We start from the raw sequence: 22,605 nt of genomic DNA, 5'->3' as shown, positions 1-22,605 counted from the left end.
TTCAGAGGGCAGTACAGTAAAAGAAGGATACTTACTGCTCTCTGTTGATCCCTTTGATCAGAACCTAGTTTGTTGGCTCTGATTTAAGTCCTACCCAGTCCTACTTGGCTGAAGACCAGTGACTCAAAAGCTAAACTCCATCTTTCTCCTCCTCTGCCGAAATCCACTACTATTCACAAGAGTTTCTTTCAACTAAGAAATCTGGTGCACTTCTCTGTCAGAGCAATACCCTTTAGTCACTGCTCCTCCAGGTTATCTGAGATTCTTTCTATTGTTTGCAATGTATTCCTACCCCATCCTACAGCCTATGGACTGGAGAAACTAACTGGAAGAGACAGGCATAAAGTGAAAATGGAACCACACATGTAGTACTACGCACATCACTTTTAAAGTCTGAGTTATTAACCAAATCCATAGAAGCCATAGCTGGAGACAGAAGCTCCTAACATACTAAGGCACTAGAGGTTACCTGCTGAGAACGCACCTAAAGACACCCCTATATCCAAGAACTAGGACAGCTACTTCACTATCTGAGCTGTCTGCTCACTGAACAAAAGGCTGTATCAGTAACTTCAGACCATAATTTATTCACAAGCCAGAGCTTTAAATCTCAGTTGCATACAGAGGCAGATGGTGAGGAGGACTTCAGCTACACAGCAGCAAGAAAGGCGCCACTATAATAATTATTTTTAAACTTCTTGGGTTTTTTTGGTTGAGTGTTTCAAGCACACAATATTTAGAACTATGGATTACTGCCCTGGCTAGGGGTGTGCATATTTTCAGGTTTTTATAGAGTTTATATTATACAGAGTTAATGTTAGAACTGGATATTATCAGCAATGCTTATGTAGGTACACACTAATAGCCTTGTAGAGTATGTGGACATCAGGAATACATAATTATTTTACAGATAGTGTTCATATGAAATATAGCTGGTTACAAAGAATAATTTTATGTGAATATCCTTGGGACCAGCCTAGTACAGCAGAATACAGAAACAGAGAGTTATTGTTAGAAGTAGCAGTAGTGTAGTGTTTGCTCTCATTGCCAGGGAAACAAAAAGCTAAAACCAGATAACTTAAACAGATGTGAACTGAGACATGAAGTGATAAGTATGCTGCAAATACAGGACCAGTTTTTTCTTCAGTTCTCAAGTCACTGATACCCTTTCTTGCTTCATCTCTTAAAAAATAGAAAGCCCAATAGGAAGTAATTTGTAAAAACATACAGATATGATGTTTAAGCAAGTTTTGTTCAGCTGAAGCTTATTCTGGTGAGATTCAGGAAATTAAATTGCATTGCTCCAGCCCATGAGACTCATCATGCACTTATTTAGACCAAAGGCTCTTTTAGAGCCTTTGCACATCCTTACCTTGTGCAATCCCCTAAAGCAGACCTCAAAGAGGTCACTGCCAGGTACCTAAATGCCCCCTACGTGTAAATGCAACTGAAAACAAGTAAAAAAAAATAAAAAAAAAAGAAGGGTAGGGGAGTGCCAGTAAATCCTGCTCACATCCCCATCAAGGCCCATTTTCCTACAAGTCTCCATGATAGTCACATACAGAGAAGGTGGAGCTCAGCACCTGCATTAGTTGTTCTGAGGCACTGGCAATAAAGTCATGCATTTCCAACGGAGGCATTTCAGTCAGCTGATGCAGTGAAACAGTCAATTAAATCAAGCTTACATTTAGATTAGTGAGTAGTGTGAAGCAACAGGAACAGATCTATGAAGCAGAACAGCTGTGCTAAGAAACCAATGTCCACACCACATGTGTCCACTGGATGTGGTCCAGTGATCTTAAACCTTTTCAGTGGCTAAAGCCTGTATTTCCAGTTTAGTTTCATCTGAAACAAGTCAGGTCTGAGATCAGCCAGTGATGATGATCAGAGCACAGTCCTGAGTTGAACTAAAAGTTCCACCTTAACATAGCACCAGGACACCACCAAACCTCAGGTATCAGTGAGTCTTCCTGGGAGAAAAATATCAGCTGCAGACCTGATATCATAAGCAACAGGAAGTCCAACACATGGGGACTGTGTTCTTATTTGGGGAGAACTGTAGATAACAAAAGGAGAAAAAAACTAGAAGGGAGCTTTTCCTGCAGTTAGGACAGTCAAAAAATACATTATGCGGATTCTTACACATCTAATGAAGAAATAATGTAATGTGAGAGAACTCCTTCACCAGAATTATTAGGAACACTCACCTGCAGTGAGTGACATGTAAAACTTCCATAAATTTATCATTTGAGCCTTATCTATACAGCTTGGATGACACAATCAAAAATGCCAAAAACAGACAAACAATACAAACTGTCAAAGGGAAACTGTTCGAGTCTGTTTAGTAAAAACCCAAAACAAAACAGGCTAGAGAGTATAACCTGCAAAGCAATTTCTCATGCTGTGAATTTTTGCTGTAACAACCTTATATTTGATGAGCTACAATCCTTCACCCAAAAGGGCAGATATGAACTTGACTCCTTGATACATGGTTTACTTTGACTCCTGGTTTAGCAGTTATCAAAGGTCAAATAATTCTGATGGTAAGAAGTAGAAACCTGCAAGCAGAGTAGCCTCATCTGCAGGTAACAGCCACCATCCTTTCCATCTTCTTCTTCCCACTGGCAAGCCTTGCATTTGGTGGTGTTATGGTCTAGCATCCGCAGAAGGAGAGGGTGACAACTGTACATTAACTACATGCACTGATCACTCACTATGTGGGGGCATCCTGTTAGCATATGGATCTGGCTAAGGGACCTGAATGCATTTGTCCCCCTTCCTGAGGGAAGGCTAATACCAGCAGGGAGAGCAAAGGTGCAATCTGATGTTGCCAGCAAAGCCAGTTTAAGAGGTTCCAGCATCAGCATCTTCCTGCCTCTCCCTCCCTCTTTGCCCAAGGATTACAGCACTCTCAGCTGTATGGATTCAGCTGTTTGCGTGGGCACACTTCAAACCCTCTCAGTGAAACAGCCTACTGTAAATGCAAAAACACCCTCTGTTGGGGTTTCTTTTTTTTAATGAGGCTGAGGGAAAGGCTGGAAGGGAAGAGTGGGACCCTGACTTTTTCCACCAGACTATTCCACGAAGCTATCTGTACAGCTATATTCTGAAACAGATGAGGGAATAAAAATCTTTTGAGGGTGGGAGGGGTGTAGAGATGAAATGGGGGTAGTGGGGAGAAATGATGCAAGCAGCTGGGGCTATAACCTCAAACTGGCTCTGCTTCTGTAGGATTCATAATGGGGAACTACACATGAAGCCCACATTTACTTCAGCATCTTTAATCAGGAAAGGACTCCAGACACACACTCGCTAAAGGTCTGAAATACTCAAAACGTGGCCTCCAGTCAGACACAAGATCTTCGAAGAAAGGCAGCAATTCACAGCATGCTAAGCTTGCCATGTCCTACTCATAACTGTTTCTACACACAGCTGATGAGCCCCAGCTCACACTCTGCCCACCTACCTGCGCTGGCCTGGGAGGGAGCAGAGGCACCCAGCCTCTAAAATCTGAATCACTGCTGCACCCAGGCACCTAACTTTCGGGTATAACAATTCTGAAGCTGGAGGTATCCAAAAAGACAATGGTCCCCCTAAACTTGCCTACAATTGCCATAAATTAATTCCCTCACTGATTTCATTTTATTTTGCTCGCACCCTGGCCAAGGAAGATGAGAAAAAGAAGCAGCAGGAGGAAACAAGAAAATGCTGCATTTGCTGCTCATTTTTGCTGCTTTCCGTCAAAGTTCCTCTCAGAGTCACTGTTTTTTGGGAAAGGTGCCACCCTGTGCAGTATTTCTCCTCCTGGTGGGAACAGCTTTGGGTGGATTAGAGAGGTATTGCTGGGCAAAGCACATCTTTTTTATTAAGTATTTCTAAGGAACATTCCTACTGCTTAGCAGAACTTGTTTACATCTCAGCATTTCAGGCCGAGTTCAACCTGTGCTCTTTTTAAGAGGATTTTGTTTGAATGAGATATGTAAGTCAGGAGTCTCGAGTTCCATTCCCTTTTCTACTCTGACTTTGATGTGTGCCTTTGGGCAACACATTTACCCTCTCTGTGTCAGCTTCCCCCACCTGCAAATTAGAGATTTTCATAATTATCTTAATAATCCGTTAAGCATATTGAGATTTCTGAATAAGCAGTACAATGTATAAAGGTTACTATTGTTTTCAAAAGCCAAAGGAACCCTCCTTATGTCACTTTCGCAAATGTACTGTGTCTGATGTTTAAAAAAATGTATCTGCCAAGTAGATGTTGCTGCAGTAAATGTTCAGCACATGTTTGCTTCCACTGACGCACACTATTAGAAAAATTGCTTGAGACAAATTGAGATATTATAGAACAACCCTATTATGAAGCTAGACCACAAAAAGGCTTTTTTTAATTTAAGCTACATCATCAGTAGAATAGGGAAGAGATGGATGAGAATGGGAAAGTTGGTTGTAATTATTTCTCTGAAGATCTGGAACATTATCTGACAGGATTTTAATTCTTGAGTCTCTATCAAAAGACTGGCAGTACTCCAAGGTCTTCAAGACATTTTGGTCCTTAAGGGTAGCAGGAGGATAACAGTTTGAGCAAAAGGCCTTTGCTTGCTATTACTTGCTAGTCTTGTGCTATTCTGCCTTCAACTTCTTTCCCCAGAATATTCCAGTTAATTCAGATTTCACAAGAGAAACACAAATTTATGCCCCCAAAAGTAAACTGCTTTATACAATTATCAAAATGTACTTCAAAAGAAGAAAGATATTAAGATGCAGACAAAGTACCTCAAATGGGTACAGCTTCAAACTCAGACAAGGTGGGTGGCTGAACACATGAGAATCTTGATGAAACAAACTCTCCAGAGAAGAACTATGGGTAAATAATCTCATTGCCAAAACCATTGCTTCAGAAGATTAAAAAAAGGTTCAGGGATGCTCACAAAAAGACCAAAAAAAATCCCACAACCAAACCCCAAAAAAGCCCAACCAAACCCAAACCCTAGAAAAGGAAAAAAAAAAAAAAAGAATAAGAAAGGACAAAAATAAAAGTAGCCTTAAAGTTACTGCCAACTACTTCTACAATAGCAAAGGTAAGGGAGGAAGATATGCACCAAAATTAAAAGTTGGTATCTGAAGTGTTTTAGCCACAACCCTTCAAAGACAAAAATAAGGAAATACGAAGCGAAAATAAAATTCCAAAACAGTAAGGGTTTGAACTCCGCTACTTCAGGCAATATATGCTCTGATAGAGAAATCTTCGTAGTTGAATTCAAGTAAAAACTAGTTAAGTATTTCAACAGGCAGTACAAGTCACTCTACCTTGAATAAACAAGCATTAAAATGTTTTAATCTGCCAGCTGCTGAGTTATACCACTGCAAGATATTACTGAATGTAACCTGCCCAGTACCTAAAAGCAGTTATCAAATATTAATAATAAATGAATATAAAAAGGACCCATATAAAAACATCGAAATAAACCCACTGGGGTAATTCCCAAAGTTTTCTCTCCTTCAAACTAAACTAAGCACCTTAAGTTCCTCAAACAGACCAGGTAAGCCAGAAGAATTCTGCCAGGAAAATCAGTTCAGGAGACATAATGCAGAAAACACCTCTGAAAACTGATGAATGTGTTGAATTAATTCCCCATTAGTGGGAAATTCTAGACTTCAATAAGCTCAAGAAAATGCTGCCAGTATATGGGATAGTAACTGGTTAAGTTCAAAGAAACACACTTAATTGAAAAGGCACTTTTAACCAGGTTTATGAAGAATCCCATTTCACTTGTGTCATTGTCAACAACAGCACTGCACTGCTCCAAAAAACAGCCACTGAAAAGAAAATCTGATTCACTAAGAAAAAAGTTATCACTTTTTTTTCCTGTTGTGAAGGATTCCTACACAGGAACGATGATGTTTCCTTTTTCTTTGGGGCTTGTGTTTTTCCTGTTAACTTCTCATCCTGTTTACGTACATAAGGACCAACATAAAAGCCCGTCTTGCACGAGGCTATTAACACCATCATTTCAGAAAGGAAATTAATTTGTACAGCTCTTACCTTTTATCTTGAGTCAGGGCAGTGCTACGGAACAGTTACTATGTAAGATGTAAAGCAAATGAAAAACTTCAAATGTGCTTTGTGATCTGTTCAAATTAATTTCCATTTCCAAAACTGTACTGCATAACTAGCAACAGCCTGTGCTAGGATCCAAGCTGCTGGGTAGCCCCAACCTATTTTAGAGGAGCAAACCCATAGGAACAATCCAGGGAAATGCTGTCAGGTCACCTGGAAACTTGCTCAGCACCATCCTCCTCTTCACAGTAAAGTGGTAGAATTCATTAGGAGTCACTGTCATCTCTTAGATCCAGTGCCCACCCTCTCCTCAGATGGAGAAAGCTTTGTGATCTTTGACCAAGGAAAGAACCTGACAGAAAGCCTGCAAAGTCAAGCAGACTGAGCACATCAGAAAAAAATTATCGACATTGTTAATTCCAAGGTGCAAAGTCACAATTTGACTGGACAAAATTAGGGAGTAAGTACCTCTTCTGGCAATTTGTGAATTCCCTGGCAGCATTCAACACTATCTCTGCTCTCTCTTGACCAATTTCTCTAAAAGCTATCAGATCCCTCAATACATCCACATAAGCTCGAGTAAAGAGAGTAGAAAATTTCTGCTAACTCAGGCAACATATGGACCACTAGCACTCCTGGTCCATTAACCAGTATTAGCCTTACACATGAAGGGGGAGAGGGGAGTGGAAAAAAGGAAAAATTAAAGAGGCCACTAGTATTCAGCTAGCTTGGTTGTCAGAGTCAGAGGGGATCAGAATCTTGGCAGACAATGTCTTGACATAAAAAGAAGTGTTACACCCCAAAAACCTATTGGTGACTACATCCCAGTTTCCACATTCAGCAAGACATTGCATCATTTTGTGCATCTGGTTATTTTGGTCAGCCCAATAATAATACAATTAACTATACTGTGTTGTGTAAGATTTAAGTACCACCAAATTTCTAATCATACTGCTACAGGTCATGCCTATTCTGTTATCATAAATGTATTTTCAGGGGAAAAATACTACAGGAACAAAAAGTTATTCTTACATAAAGTTATGAGAAGATCATTCCAAAAACTCTTAAAACCAATTTCTGACATCATGAATGCTGGCTGTCATGACAATCAGTCTGAGCATTTTTGCCAGTTTCTCAGATAGAGACTTTATTATGTTAGTTTAGTTCCAAATGCATCCTGCTACCAAAGTAGAACAAATGTGCTTTATTTTTTATTAAAATAATTTCTAGAATTACTTAAGGAATATTTTTAAAAGCAACTTTTATTTCCAGATCTATTTGCCCGAATTATCAAGGTCAGTATTTTCTTGAAGAAACATACACTTCTGAAAACATTACACACTTCAAGCAGTACACGTATATAGAGATTACAGACTGAATTAGCCCTTCAATCTAAAGCTATAGTTTTATCACAGTTTCTTCCTTCAGCAAAAGAACATGAAGGGTAAAGTCTTAACCCCACTAAAAGTCAAGGCAAAGCTCCCATGGACTGTAATAAGACTGGGATTTCACCCAAGGTGTTAAACTGTGGTTTGGGAAAATGAATAAAAATACATCCATTATTGTAACAAGTACTTACCTGCTAGCCAGACTGAGCAATTCATGTCTATCGGCTACTGCAGATTTCTTTTCCAGTTCCCACAACATCACATTGATCAGGTATGAATTCTTAATTACAATGGGCACTTCTTCAAACATGTTTTCATAAGCAATATTTGCCTTTTTCAAGCTGTGAAAAAAAGTTTAAAAAGTATTTATTAATATAACCAGTAGCTTCCTTGTTCTTTTTGCTGAATTGCTGTTACAACAATTGTCAATTTTGTAAAAACTCTTGATTTTCATAGTTCCATAATCAAACAAGAGTCAAGTTTTGGTAAGAGAGCATCTGCATGGCAAAATCTCACATTTACAAAGACTAGGAAAAGCTGTTCTAGGAAAAACTCTCAGAAGTCAAGCAGCCGCTTTGCTTGCTAATACATCAGTTACATGAAAAAGCCTCCAGCAAAAGACTGTACTAACAGGATTAACTCTGCCCCTTCCAAATATTTCACTGATCTCCCTGCCATCAGGGTTTCTCAAACAGAAGTAAGCAGTTAGTTACCACATGACACTGATATACCTTTAAAATCGTAACTACTACAATGAAAAACAATTTCCCCAACAGCTGAATAATTAAAATTTTTACTGACGAAAAATTAGATTGGCAAAATAAAACTGTGTGTGCTTTGGAATAACTAAATTCCATGGTGGATATTAATACAAGTTTCCAGAGTATATTTTTTTAACAATATACACATAAAAACTACTATTAGTGCTTTATAATAAAGTAGACCTTTCATAAAAATCTGGAAATGCAAGCATGATCTGTACATTTTTAAGGAAATATATTCTTAACTTCTTTGTATGCATATTGGTTTTATGCTTTTCATTCTCTGCTCCCCCCCTCGGCCTTTTTTTTTTTGACTAAGCACAGATTTGTTTATCATGGAAATGCTGTATTTTTACTCCAAGCAATGAAATGTTTCCATCTTTCCTCAACAAAGAATGTTTAACAAGTGCTTTTGCTGTTGAACACCAAGCTGTTTGAGGAAAAAGACTACTCAGGCCTACATCTATTGTAAGTGGCTAATCTTTTATAACAGACTAATTATTCTACTTTACTCCAGAAGCCTCTGTCCACACGGGGGAGTTAATTTGGAATAAATACAGAACAGGAGCTATTCCAGAATACCTGTTCAATTTTCCTTCTGGAAAAAGAAAAGAGCTTTAAAGACAGACCAGCTATTTCCTTCTCCATTTCTGTTTTTATATTCTTGACCCTGTTCCCAGATACAGCCATTTTCACCATGGTCTTTATAGCCAGTCCACTGACCACCTCCAAAATCAGCTCAAGTTCCATCACTTCAGCTCTTATTCAGATGCCCAGACAGATGTTCATACCTTGGTAGCCCACTGTATCAGTGCACATCTGTCGGTACCCATATATAGCCAGTTTTCCAGGCACATGGGATTTTAAAATACAGTATTTCACCACCCTCTGTAGCCCTCTGCCTCTCAAATTATCCAGCAAAACCGACGAGAAAACATTCTTTTAAGTCACTTACGCTTCTGGAGAGAAGTCTTTTTCTTTGCAAACTTCCATCAGTTTAGGAGTCAGCCTATATGCCTTCAGTGACAATGACCCTTGGGCAGTCTTAATGGGATCTGTAATTTTAAATAGAGGAAGTGCATTATTACTAACCCCAGATTGGTTGGGTTTAGTTTTGTTTTTTTTTAATATCTAAATGACATAAACAGGAGGAAAATATCTGAGTAGTCCTATTAAAAAAAATTCAGACAAGCAGCGCAGAAAAGCCACTACAGCACAAGTAAACCTATTGCACTGGAACATAAAATACATCCAATTACACACAGTAAAGATAACTAATAAACGTAAGTTGGAGAACATGGGGGCATCTAGACCCATTCTACTTGCAACATTATTTCCCTATTAAAGGTCTAATTCACATTTTCTTTTCTTAATATGAACTCTCCACAAACTTACGTAAGAGCTACCTCATCTAAATCCCTCCAGTCATTATGCACTAAATTAAAATAATCATTAAACTCTACTTTATACCAAAAAAAACTGTGATTTTAGAGTAGCAATAAGCTAATTCAGATCAAGCTGCCCTGGTGCTTTGTGCATAACAATGTAACTGGTGTATAAAAAGATTAGCTTTGCCTTGACAAACTCTACTGAATTTAGGGGGAAATTTTCTAAACAAACTGTTACATTCCTAGGACAAAGAAGCTTAACACTTGCAGCATGATAACGGCTGTAGCATGCCAACATGAGAATAAAAGCTGTGTTAACATTCATGTTGTCTGAAACTTAACACAGTAAAACTTTTAGCAATCGGTGCTAAAATGAAAACCAAAATAGACTGAAACAAGTGGAAAATTCATCAAGGTCTGATGATGCAATGTTTCCAGCCAATATAAGTATACTTTAACAACTTGTTCTTTACTGTAATCCAATTGTTAACATACTGAAACAATTTTGGGGCAGCTCATAAGATTGATCGTATTCATTAGTATTTTTTCTGACAGATACTCAGGACGTTACATTTACTTCTCAGCTGGAAACTATATGCAAGTCTGCCAGATATGGCAAACTGTGAGTGTTTGGGGAGGGGGAGGCTATAAAGCTGTTAAATTGCCTACGGTTCTGATACAGCACAGAACATCTGGTCTGGAGAGCTTGAGGAAACACCATTAAATAGGCAGAAAAGAAAAAAATCTTTGTGCTAAGAAACAGTCCAGGTTTTGTATGCTTCTGTCAGAGGTATAAAAAAAACTTGGCAATTCGTGTGATGATTGGTCAGTCACGTACAGAGCCAGACACGCTAGCAAGCGGGGTTTGTTAGACATCTGGTCGGGTTCCACCAGCCCCTTCAACGAGGGAGGGGAGATGAAGGAATAAAAATGAAGCAGCTACTCCAGCATTCCAAAACGTACACATCAGGGCTCTGATAGCAAGAAAAATAAACAGAAAGAAGGAAACCCTGTCTAGACTTAGCTGCTGCTGAGGCTGCCGTAGACACAGGGTTGGTATTTACTTGAAAAGGCCTGCCAGGCTACTCTTACAGGCAAAAGACAGAATACAAAAATAGTAGTAATAATATTAAGAGGGGAAAAGAATAATAAAGGAAACCTCATACTAACCGTAAATGAGAACTACAGACTCCTCAATTGCGTGCTGGTAACTGAACTGGGAGTCCAGGAGGGCACGAGTGACAAAAGAGCCATAGTATGTGGACTGGTACCAGCCAACGTGAAGATGATCAATGTTTACATGGCGAAGGCTTCGCATCATTTCCATCTGGTATTGAACTAGGTTAAATAAAACGTATAGTTAAAAAGTAAAATTACACAATCTGTACTATTTTGAGAGACAGCTTGATATTAAATGAGTAAATTGTATTCTATTTTGGTTTCATTTTTGCAAAAGCCTTTAAGTTTGTTTATTCACTGCTGGACTGTCTTCATTAAAATCCAGAGCTCCCTCAGAGAATTAGAGTAAGACTAAGCCTGAGTAAGCAGACTTTTTTCAGCTGCAGTTAATTGCTGAAGTGATCAACAAACTGTTACACGTCATTTACAATGTGCATTACCTTGCTCATTCATAAAAAAAATAATAATTTGGATACTGGGTTCCATTAAGCACTAACATTTTACCATTCAGCGACAAAGAAATACTGTGATTTAAGTTGAAATACTGTCTGGAATTAAAATAGCTTTTTGAATCCAAAGGCAAATTATGTAGTGAGTATGTGATATAGAAGATAAACTATTTATGTCTTTTTCACAATGTAAAACTACATTTTGGTATTAGAGTTTAGGGGACCTGCTACAGCTGTCAGATAGTTTTGACTGCATTTATCTGCAATTTTTCAACACAGTTTCCTCTTTTTAGATGTATATAAATACATAAGTTTGCATGTATGTATATATCCTACATAACAGGCATGCATATTTATATACACTAAGGTACCTTAGACTGTAGGGAATATTTTTTTGTCTTGCTTTTTATACCAACAGCTGTAATGTTTCACTGTACCAACACATAAATCCTATTTCTACTAAATGCTTCATTCAAACAGATTGCCTTGATGGAAGAGAATTCTATTCAGGAATGTTTAGCATAATCCCATTAAGCAGATCAGCAACCTTATCACTTACCAGACCTTTTAAACAGACAAGACACTGTGCCTGCTAGTTAAATTTAAGAAAACAGATTGCAGTGCGATTATCAGATGAAGCAACGCTCAAGTGACAGGAAATCATATGCAATAACACTGCACAATCCTTAAATTTTGTCTGCCGCTGCGAATATGATACCCATTATAAAAGAAAGCAACATAAATTAAGGGACAGAACACACTACATTTTCAGACCCCCACTTCATATCCTTTCAAGAGCAAAATAAAAATCCAACCATATTCCATAAAGATATGAGGAGACATTTTTCAAGATTGAGCAAATATTTTTCCTGCTTATCACCCTTTCAGCACAATCTACATTCTGCAGCCTGCTGGCCCTTTTCATTTAACTGCCATATCTTACTGACTGTATTTTTAAAGTAATCTATGCACACTTATACAAACCCTTGCAGACTTTTTCCACCAGCAAATGTTGGTGCTTGTATTCTAGTTCACAGTATCTTGATGGAAATGACTTGCAATTTGTGTTTCATCCAGAACACTATGCTAATACAGTGCCCCAAAACTAATACAGCAAATCCATCCAGGCTACAGTCTGAAATCCTGTTACACACAGCAAGGAAAAGAGAAGACCTGCACCATTTGGGCAAACCTAAAGATGCCACTGCACACTTCAGGACAGCCAGGTGGCAGAACGGGTCAATCAGCTGCTCTGAAGTCATTATGAAAACCTTCCCCCTTGCCACATCAAAATAAATCTTAAGCCTGCTTTTATTGCACAACTTTCAGAAACACATTTTGGTGTTGCAAGCACGCTCTTTACACAGCAACCCCCATACTCAAGCAGGTAGCACCCCAATGTTGCTCACAACAGCAAAACTAGGATCTAGCTTGTCAAAGAAGCTCAGTCCTTAAACTTGAAGATTTGCTGGGTTTTTTTTTTTTTTTTTGGGGGGGGGGGGGGAGAGAAGATGCTAAGTTACTGAATTTTACAATTAAAACAGAAAACAAAGAACAAAGACCTCCCCAGAACAAACTAAAAGCCTCCTGCTGTGACCACAATTTTGAATTGAAAAAGCATATGATCTATTTATTAAATGTAGGCAGAATAAACTATTTAGGTTTAAAGAAGCTTTTCAGAGATATCTCTGAAAGAAAGAAAGACTTGCTTTCACAACATGCTAAAACATGAAATTATGGCTAGATCCTTTCAAGCCAAATGAAGCTATGAAAAGGAAAAACTAGAAAGGGATTTTCAAAAGGAACTGAAAGAGACAAAAGATTTTTTTGAGAATTAATTTAAATGTGAATTTTAGATGGCTGAGGCTAGACTGCTCCTTGCAGTGGAAATTCTCTTATAATACAGGATACTGTCAAAGTAGAGGTAGTCATGTAATACTGGGAAAAAGACACATCTAGATTCCTATGAAATCTAGTGATTGACCCATTCAGATAATTTCTCCCTTAAGAGATGTAATGTTAAAGAGAGGAAATAGCCAAAGATTACATCCAGATCTTTTACAAACTTGAACAAAGGTATATCATGCTCTTGAAAGTGTTCATCCGAGAGGTAACTGATAACCAAGTTCCAGGACAACTTATTTTCTTTAATATGGAATAAGCAGCAATATGTAACTGAACATAAATGTAAGTGATACTGTCCAGAAGAAAAAGGACTCACTGAAAATCATCCAGATTTCAAGTCAGCAATTCCTCCTCTCATGACTGTTAGCAGTTAGATGATAATGAAGGCACTAGCGGAAAAAATCTCAAAGAACCAATAAAGCATCAAAAGCCAACATCTCTGCCTTGGGAAAACAACTGCAGAAATTAGAACATGATGCAGTCCCCACCAGGGAGAAATGGAAACTCTTTTAACCAAACATACATATTTTATAACATATATTAGTAGCTAGATAGCTCCAACAAGCTGCCAACTTGCACAAATGGATAACAGCCCCCAAGTTGCTTTTATTGATATCGTTACCACTGTTTCTTTACAGCTTTTGCCCAAACTACAGAACACGTTTTTACCTAGAGTTTAGCACAGACTAGGCAAGGGTGCTCTCCTACACATCCCTCAATCTGTTAGGACTTGGGAGAGTCATGTGCTTCTAACTAGGCTTCACTGACTCAATAATAGCCCTTTCCAAGCCACACTGCAAAAGTGCAACCGAACAGTGCCACTAAGCCTGACAGTGCCCAGAACAGAGGTTAGAAAGGCAAAAGGCAGGAGAAGAGCCACATTAGGAAGCTTCTCTCCTCTCCCTATCATTTAGACAGTACCTTCATTTTTAAGCAAGCTATTTGTTCAGGAGTGTCCTTATGATGAGGAAAACCAACAGCCACGCTTGTTCTCTTTAGTGTGCTTCTAGCATTGAGAATATACAGCCTCTGTCTCCTGGGCCATCATCATCTCCTGAACATCTCTCAGAGGCTTTTTTTTTTTCTTTTTAAACAGAAGATTCTCTCTTTTGCTATTATTAAAATATAAAAATAAAATAAAATAAAAATCCTGCCTCTAAAAGGGCAATTTTTTTGTTAGTCTGCAAACAGATGGGGGTGGGGGTGGAATTAATGAGGCTAGAAAGTGTTACTATAACTTGTCTAAAGCAGATAAAGTGCAAAACTATACAGTATGAGTGTTTTGCTTAAATATGACTGACTTGTGTGAATTTGTACTAATAGAATCCCTTGACTGAAAACAGTAAAACCTGTTACAATAACTTGGTGGATATTTTTCCCCTGAATCCAGCTACATTTTAACAAACTTGGAAAAGATTAAAGAAAACACTAAAATAATGTAAAAACATCTTCCTTCTGCAAAAAGCACTGGCAACATTAGAAACTTTATCTGGGCTTTAACATAAAGGACGCATATACCCTACCTTACCAGTAAGAAAATAACATACCCAAAATTACATAATAAATCAGAGACAAGGCCAAGAACTGAACACTAATGTGATGACCCATTCAACAATGCGACAACTCAGCCATGTTCTCTAAGTACCTCAAGATATCCTCAGTGAATAACTTCACTATTTGAAAACCTATTTTAATAATTGGTCAAATCAACTGAGACACTGAAAAACAGAAACAAGGTCCACGTGATGATTTCAAAATGCAAATCTAAGACACCAGAGCCTACAAACAACTGGCAAATTCACATCCTGCTTGAAGTTACAGTTTATTTCTGAAACACTTCCAAAGCAAGTGCTCTTGTACCAACCTGATAAATGCTGCAAGTTTATTTGTCATTAAAACTGTATTATCTGTATTTCTTTATAAACAAGTCATAAAATCCAGCTCTCAGGAGGTCACATATCAATGCACATGTTGCTGAAATTTAGTCCTTAAATAGTTATCATTACCATCAGGTGAGACACAGTTCAGCCTGGCTCATTGAGACTGCTAGTAAATATTATGATATATGAATCCCTGATTGAAGATGGCCTGGAAGCAATATGGTCGATGGCACCTCAGATGCTCAAGTCATTAATTTTCAAAATGTGTTTTAAATTGGTATGTTTTAAGAAATCTGGTTTTAAGAGCAGCAACTAACACAGCTCCTAAAAAGCCAAGCCCCATCAAAGTGGAAGAACTTCATGCCCAGTACCATATGCCATAGCCTGGCTTTACCTTGCTGCTCACCTGGCTCACTGCAGCCTATGGCGGACACAGGCAGCACTGCCAAAGGAGGTAATGAACAACTCTATGCTAGGAACCACTAACATCTGCATAGCCTTCAGTCTGGATTTCACAGTGAAGTGTTTGTCTTGACTCACAGTTCACAAATTTGTCGTTTAACTATGAGCTCAACCAGGAGTTACACGTGTCTTCATAAGGCAAGTCACTGATTCAAGAACAAGGCAGACCTTTACTGCTCCCTCACCCACAGCAGCCTCCTCAAAAAGATTCTTTGGAGTACCTGTGTTTCCTTGCAGAACCCTGGGCATGCAGAAGACAGATAAACTAAAACTTAGGGTTGTCACTAAATAAAATTTACTCAAGACTGTGCGTGTTTTCCAAGGGACACAAAAGTCCATCAGAAGAAACATCCAGCCTCCATGCTAGCAATTGCCTGAATTTAACTGGCAACATGAACATCACAAATTTCAGGTTTTCTGGTGAAACTATACTGAAAAACAGCCAAAATATTCTTTGTATGGCACCACTACTAATGTGGATAGTATTTTTAAGGCAATAATTTCTTTCTTTTGAAGTGCTACCATGTGGTAGCATGCGTACTGAACAAGTGCGATACACTTAGCACAAAAAATTCTGGTCTTCTATACATATTAAGCTTTGCCAAACCACATGTATGCTTCAGACAGTATCTTCAATGACTAAAACAAGTTAGCAGATGCTAGTTCAAGGAACCAGCGTATGCATTTGAAAAGATGGAAAATCGATTTATTTAATTAAACACAGAGAATTATGGAGACAACAGATTCATTCATTTCCCTCCATAGACACAATCTCAATTAATTGCCTAAAAAATTGTGAACCATCATGACTGCATCTATTGATAACAATTCCAATTGTGAGGATACAAATATAATTACTACCACAACCAACTTATCTGATTAAAAAGTTAAAAGGATGGGCAAAAAGAAATAAGAATCCAGAGATAATTCTGGCAAAAGCAATATTTTATCTCAAAAAGACTTTAGATACTGCTGAAATATATTTCTTAAGCCTTAAGTGTGCAGAACAAAGGCATGCACATATTTGCAGATTTTTATCTATATCCAAACCCCCACACACTTCTACCAAGACAAATGCACAAGCTCAGGAACTCAACAATTCTCCTATTCAGGGAGAAAAAAATTAAAAGTAAATATTGCCTTCCTCAATAATATTCATTTCCTTCTCTGAAGTATCAAGTCAGGGTTACAAAACAGTACTCTATTTTATGCACTTCTGCTGTACTGGGCTGAAAGCACCTGATCTCTTCTAAACTTGGAGGCTAAGCAGACCAGGGCCTGTAAGTAGCTGGATGGGGAAAAAAAAAAAATAAAAAAATAAAAAAATCACTTGAAAATAGGCAGAATTCCAAGAGTCATAGTCAGTCATAAGACCACAAAACCAAAAAAGTCAAAAGACTTAATTCAACTCCATTTTAATCGCTAAATTCAAGGATTTTAAAAAGGGCAGAACATATTTGTCCAAAGTACATGAATTTTCTTAAGGAATTGTTATATTTTAATAAGTTAGCCACTCTGGTGGAAAAACTGCACACCATCCGAAAACCATGCTTTACTAAATCACCTTCAGTTAGGCTACTGATGCTACTGCTGTAGTCAGTACTGATGTCCTGACTGAAGCCAACAGTCTTCCATGACTGAGGCTTTGCTAGTGCCCTGATGCTTTCTAAAGGAAAAAGTCCTTCATTTTATGAGAGAGAAGGGGAGAAACAGAAAAGGGAAAACTCTAAAGTAACTACTCCTTGTGTAGGTTCAATGAACTCACTCATTTTTAACCTTGATCACAATTCAAGACTAGTTTTACTACAACACTGTGTGGTATTAATTGTGCTCTGCAGAAAAAGGTATGGGACACCCAGAGGAGGTATCACAATCAGCAGGCGAATGGTGAAAAATAACAGCAACATAATAAAAACATGTTTGGAGCGCTTCTGTCTGGAGACACTTGCTCAAGACGTAAGCATGTATCTCTAGACTGTTATTTATTACCAATTTAGGCAGCAGTTGCCCCTGCATAAGATCCACCAGAGTTGATGGGTAGAAGCTTGGCAAGTCCAGGCAGACAACTGTCTTCACATCTGGGACATGAAAACACACTATTGCATGTGGTAACTGCCCATCACTTCCTTGCTGCTTTACAGAGGGGGCTCCAAGACATGGGCCAACCTCAGGACATACCTCCTTCCAGAGCAGGGCAAGGAGGTAGCTCTCTCATTAGTGGGAATAAAGGAGGGTGAAGACAAGTTTTCAGAGGTAAGGAGTAAAGCAAGGGACGAGGTAGCATGGGGATGTGCGTGACAGGACAACGGGAAGCACACCACTTCCTGCACATGTGCTGGCACTCGCCCAGTGTTTTCTGACAGCAAGCTTAGGGCTCTGGTCTAAGCACATAACCACTGAATTAGGAGGCAATCAAACCAATCAAGCTATCGTATCATTTTATTAACACCTGAGCAAAACATACCAATGAGTCTTTGGCAGACTAAATAAAATTTGCTGACCACACAATTCTCTATGCAACTGAAGATAATGGAAACTTGTGCTGTTCTTAAACAAAACACTGGAGCTTCAATAATAGTCTAAAGAGGACAGTCAAGGTAACTTGCAAAATTGCCTTCTAAGGCATGCAACATGATTTCAAAGGATAAAAGCATTTTAATACTATCTTAAAAAAATATTATAAGCCTGGAGTCTTCTAAAGCATTTTTTAACTCAGAAATCCATTTTAAAGTAACATCTTGAAACTGAAGTAGAAACCAAGTGATGTCATTTCCCTGTTTGGTTGACGATGATCTTTAAGAAGCAACTGCCAGAAGAGAACGCAACCTATTTTGAGGGTTTTCTGCCATCTATTTGGAGGAGTTTTCTTGGCACTTATATAGAAAGCTCCATCTTCACAGTACCTTACAAAAACTCATCACTTAATCCTCAATCTCCTCCTACACTGCAGGTAAACATTACCCATATCTAAGCACTCATTTGGCTTACTACAGTGCTATTTTAATGTTGACTGAAGATGGATTTGATACAAAATCAAAATCTTTATAAAGGAAAAAAAACTTCCAGCCAGCCTACATTGTCACGACAGCAGTGGATGGTATCACTAAAAATGCCATCTGAGCAAACTAATTCTTGCTTTCCTTTTAAAACAGCAAGAAGAGACTATCTCATTTCATAATAAATATCAAATGCCTAATGAAAGCATCAAATGTTTTCTATTAGGAATGCATTCCCATGAACCTCAGCACCTTGAAGCCTCTACTTACACAATTTTTGTCCAATAAATGTCATTACAAAGCAGGATTAAAGGCATGAATAGGAATCAGCACGGTTAAAATCCAACTGTATGTTAAAGTAACCTCATATCTGACCAAGCACCTCCTTAAAAAGAAATATATTTTCAAAAATTTAGTAATATTTCCTTAAGTTTCTTTAGTGGCCATTGATTTTTTTCTTGTTTACTCTACAATGTGAGGCTACATCAAAAGATAAAAGCTCTTTCTTTACACAGTATCTACCTTAATGCTACACATTACAAAGCAATCAAACATACACTAACACAAAAATATATAGTGAAAATCTAATTACTTTCCTACATAAATGTTAATCAGATTAATGTATTTTTATGGCATTTTATATTACATAAATGCTCGGAGAAGTTATTAATTTATCTGGAAAAAATTGGGAAATGTTTAAAGATTAACAAATTACATGGTCATTTTTGCTATTTTAATTTAACACAGATTTTCATATTCTAAACAATCTGAAAGCAGAATGGGGACAAGCACTGAAATGGAAACAGCCCAGCAACCACTGGGCTTTGAAAATCAGTATCATACAGTACATACTACAAGGAGGTCAGTTTCATTGTGTCAATAACTTTTCAGTAAGTGAAGAAAAACAATAACAACTTCACAGAAGAGGTTTGGGGGCTTTTAAATGCTCAGTTCCCCTTGAAAAGCAGAAAAAGGATTTTTGTAAAGCTTCAAAATTTGGGTATCTTGTACCACTCTTGAGTGTTTGCATTGCAAAAATTCAAAGGGCAGAGGGAAGAGGAGGGACATCTTCAACAGCTTACTTAAAGCCAAAACACCCATCTTCTGTTACCACATAGTGAGTGGTTTTCTGATGCTTTAGTATTAAATATCCACACGTCTGTTTTGAAGAATCTCTCACACTATTCTTCAGTTTCAAGCTCACAAAAATGTGGTCTATACTCTGTAGCAGACATAGCCGCCATACAACAGTTTTCCTGAATAGTCCTTATGGTAAATCAGGATTCATTAAAAGAAAAATCATTGCTACAGACTGCTTCTTCAATTTAAAGTTACACAAGCTATTTGTTTTCTGTGACCTGCATCAGTCCATCATGTAGGGATAACACTGCTAAACATTTGGCAGGGAGAATCACCAAGAAAAGTTCTACTTTTTGGCAAAACAGAACAACAACATCTTTTGAACAAAACACATCTTTTGAATCAAAATTACACAGGCATATAGCTGTCAAATGTGCTACATGCGCTTGGAAAAAAGACGAGTGTGTTTTGAGCCTCAGGCTTCCAGCTTCTTTCACTGAGGGCCTATCTGCGCAGAGCAGGATCTCCCTACGCACCAGCAAGGCTTGAAGCAGTTAACATCTACAACTCCTTTATGGAAGCAAGGAGGACCCCACATAATCCTCAAAATTCACATTGGTTTTATAAAGTCTACCAGTTTTATCTAGCCCAGGTGCTGTTACTCACTGATCAAACAGCAGTAAAATGTCATGTTCACTTCTTTCTTTTCAGTAAAAAAAACACTTAACTCTCACCCCTCATTTAAAGCAATAACTAGGACTTTTGTATAATACCTAGATGAACAAAATGTCACAAGGACATTTCAGTATATCTCTTGCAACACTCTTAAAACACCACCTGACATTTTTCTGTAACACATCCCCATTGAGCAGGGAGCCATTTAACTGTCCATGACATAAAGAAAGCCTGAGACATACCATCAACTAGCTTAAAGAGCAATGATTAAACCGTATGAAATCTCCAATCAAGAGCAGCTCCACAGATCTCAGCTGTAGTACCGTCTGTGTGCACTCCTCACCGCTGTCAGCAAGGTCCTCAAGCCATGAGCAGCAACATAACTTTAATTCACACGAGTAAGAATCCAGGCAAAGTCCTACCCAGTAGATGGATGAGAAAACATCTCTCCACTATGAGACCCAGGGTAAGACATTCGCTTTACCAAGCACTGACTTTCAGATAAACTTACTCAAGCCCTCTTGCTTGCAATCCTTTCCATAATAAACCTCTTTGTCTTTCTTTAGTTTGCAGACAGAAAGATCTGAGAGTGAGGGGTTCCCTGCTGGTTTAGCTCTTGAGCTACAGATCCAACTGCACAGGAGACAGACATATTCAACATTACTTATCACCACTGGGCAACTTAAAAAGGGGGGGGGGGGGAAAAAATCAGCTTTTACTATCCAAGTGCTAATACAAAAAGTTCTTAACATGCAGGTTTCCAAAAGGATAAATAAACCACCCCTCCACCTAAACATTTCTATAGACAAAGTGAAAGGCTTGTGTGGCACATCTGGAGTCTGTGGATCCACACTTAGCTGATGACTAATGACAGCCAGAACTATCTGAAATAATTGTTCCTTTTATATTTAAATATATATTAAAATATTCACGGGGATACATGTTACACTGCTATTTTACTGCAGTATGAAGGTTACCAAGAGCTGTTCTCAATTCTCACTTAGGGTAGTTCAGAGTTTGTGAAACAGCATCAAGGAAACTGATTGTAGGTGGGCCCAAGAGTAAAAGATCTTGGTTAATATTTCCCACAGTGCTTGAAATATACAATTTTGAAGGAAGAATATGACCAGTGGTTCAGAACTTGTGAGAGAATTGGCTTGAAAGACTCCTGAGTTATTGCAATTACATGATGACACACTTTCACATCTCATGAAACCTATGCCTTTTTATTAAGTTACCTGTGCCAAAGGCCATGGCACAATCATTTTGGAAACTGCTGGCTACACCAAGAAACAGCATTTTAAATCAAATTCTGATACAGGCAGTCCCTTCCTGCATGTAAAAACTAGCCTCCTTCAACTCCTGAAGCCAAACAGTACTATGTAAATGTCACCGGGACAGGCAATAGCATTAGCATGGTACTGGAGATGCAAATAGTTATTCAGTGATCATGAGTGTTAGCAGGCAGCCAGAGCTCCCAGTGATGAGAGACATGACATTCTGACCAGAAAATCATCATCCAGAACTGATGGCAACCAAATTTTCAACACATCTCATTCCACACAGTTAAGCACCGATGTTAGAAGAAAAACAATGTGTTAAGAATTTTGGAGCTGATCAACTAAGAAGTGTGTTATGCTTCATTAGGTGCAACATTGGGTCTTCTGCAAATTCCAACACAGAGATGATCAAGAGCATCACTACTATACCGTTGCACTGTCTCCTTGTGACTGCTGCCACAACAGCTATCAATTAAGTAGCATGTGAAACATTTAATTAGTGAAACAGTCTTAAGGTACTTAACACTTTAAAAGCATACAGTTTCAGGCATAACAATACAGATTTCTAAACAGTTCCAATACGATGCTTTAACACAGGGTTAGCAGCTTTCAACACAGGTGCCACAGAAAGCCAGGAGGTAGTTTTGAATGGTGTAGCTGCTGTCAGTGAGCCTTTCTGACGTAAGAACCATGAAAGTCATTTTTTCCAGTTCTCGCTATCTTTCTACCAGAATGCTCACTCCTTAACTGGGGGAAGACAACCACAATTTAGCAGGTCATATTTGAAGGGGGGGAACCCAGTCCTTATTTTAACATACAAGAATCTACAGAAGTATTTAAACAAGCATGGTTCAGTCTTCAAAGGCTTTCCACATGGGTGTGAAAAGTAAACCCGGTAAACCTGGTACAACAAAGTGACATTTCAAGTGGCTGGGACAGATCCAGCCCAACTGTGTTGGCACATAAGCATTCTCCTAATCCCCAAACTATTTCTATATCAGACTTCCGAGCTGAATAATTAGCTATCAGATTATCATATTCCTTCTTCCCAAGGAAATCAGATTTATCATAATCACTTCCTGCTTATTTTCACGTGTGTATGTA

General features: G+C 38.3%; 1 protein-coding gene across 1 annotated transcript in view; it reads right to left on the bottom strand.

Annotated features, from left to right (window-relative positions):
- Nucleotides 1–22,605, bottom strand: part of EIF3H (eukaryotic translation initiation factor 3 subunit H) — an 85,418-nt gene that overhangs the window by 6,309 nt on the left and 56,504 nt on the right. Inside the window, exons 3-5 of the mRNA XM_057415272.1 lie at nucleotides 10,766–10,933; nucleotides 9,163–9,262; nucleotides 7,638–7,787 (exon numbers count right to left, since the gene is read on the bottom strand). Of these exons, the coding sequence (XP_057271255.1) occupies nucleotides 7,638–7,787; nucleotides 9,163–9,262; nucleotides 10,766–10,933 (418 nt within the window). The remainder of the gene's footprint in view (nucleotides 1–7,637; nucleotides 7,788–9,162; nucleotides 9,263–10,765; nucleotides 10,934–22,605) is intronic.

The sequence above is a fragment of the Pezoporus wallicus genome, unplaced genomic scaffold (assembly GCF_028554395.1).
Source record: "Pezoporus wallicus isolate ANWC-B61680 ecotype Strahan unplaced genomic scaffold, APGP_CSIRO_Pwel_v1 contig_3812, whole genome shotgun sequence".
Taxonomy (NCBI): domain Eukaryota; kingdom Metazoa; phylum Chordata; class Aves; order Psittaciformes; family Psittacidae; genus Pezoporus; species Pezoporus wallicus.
This window is presented reverse-complemented; position numbering and strand designations above follow the sequence as displayed.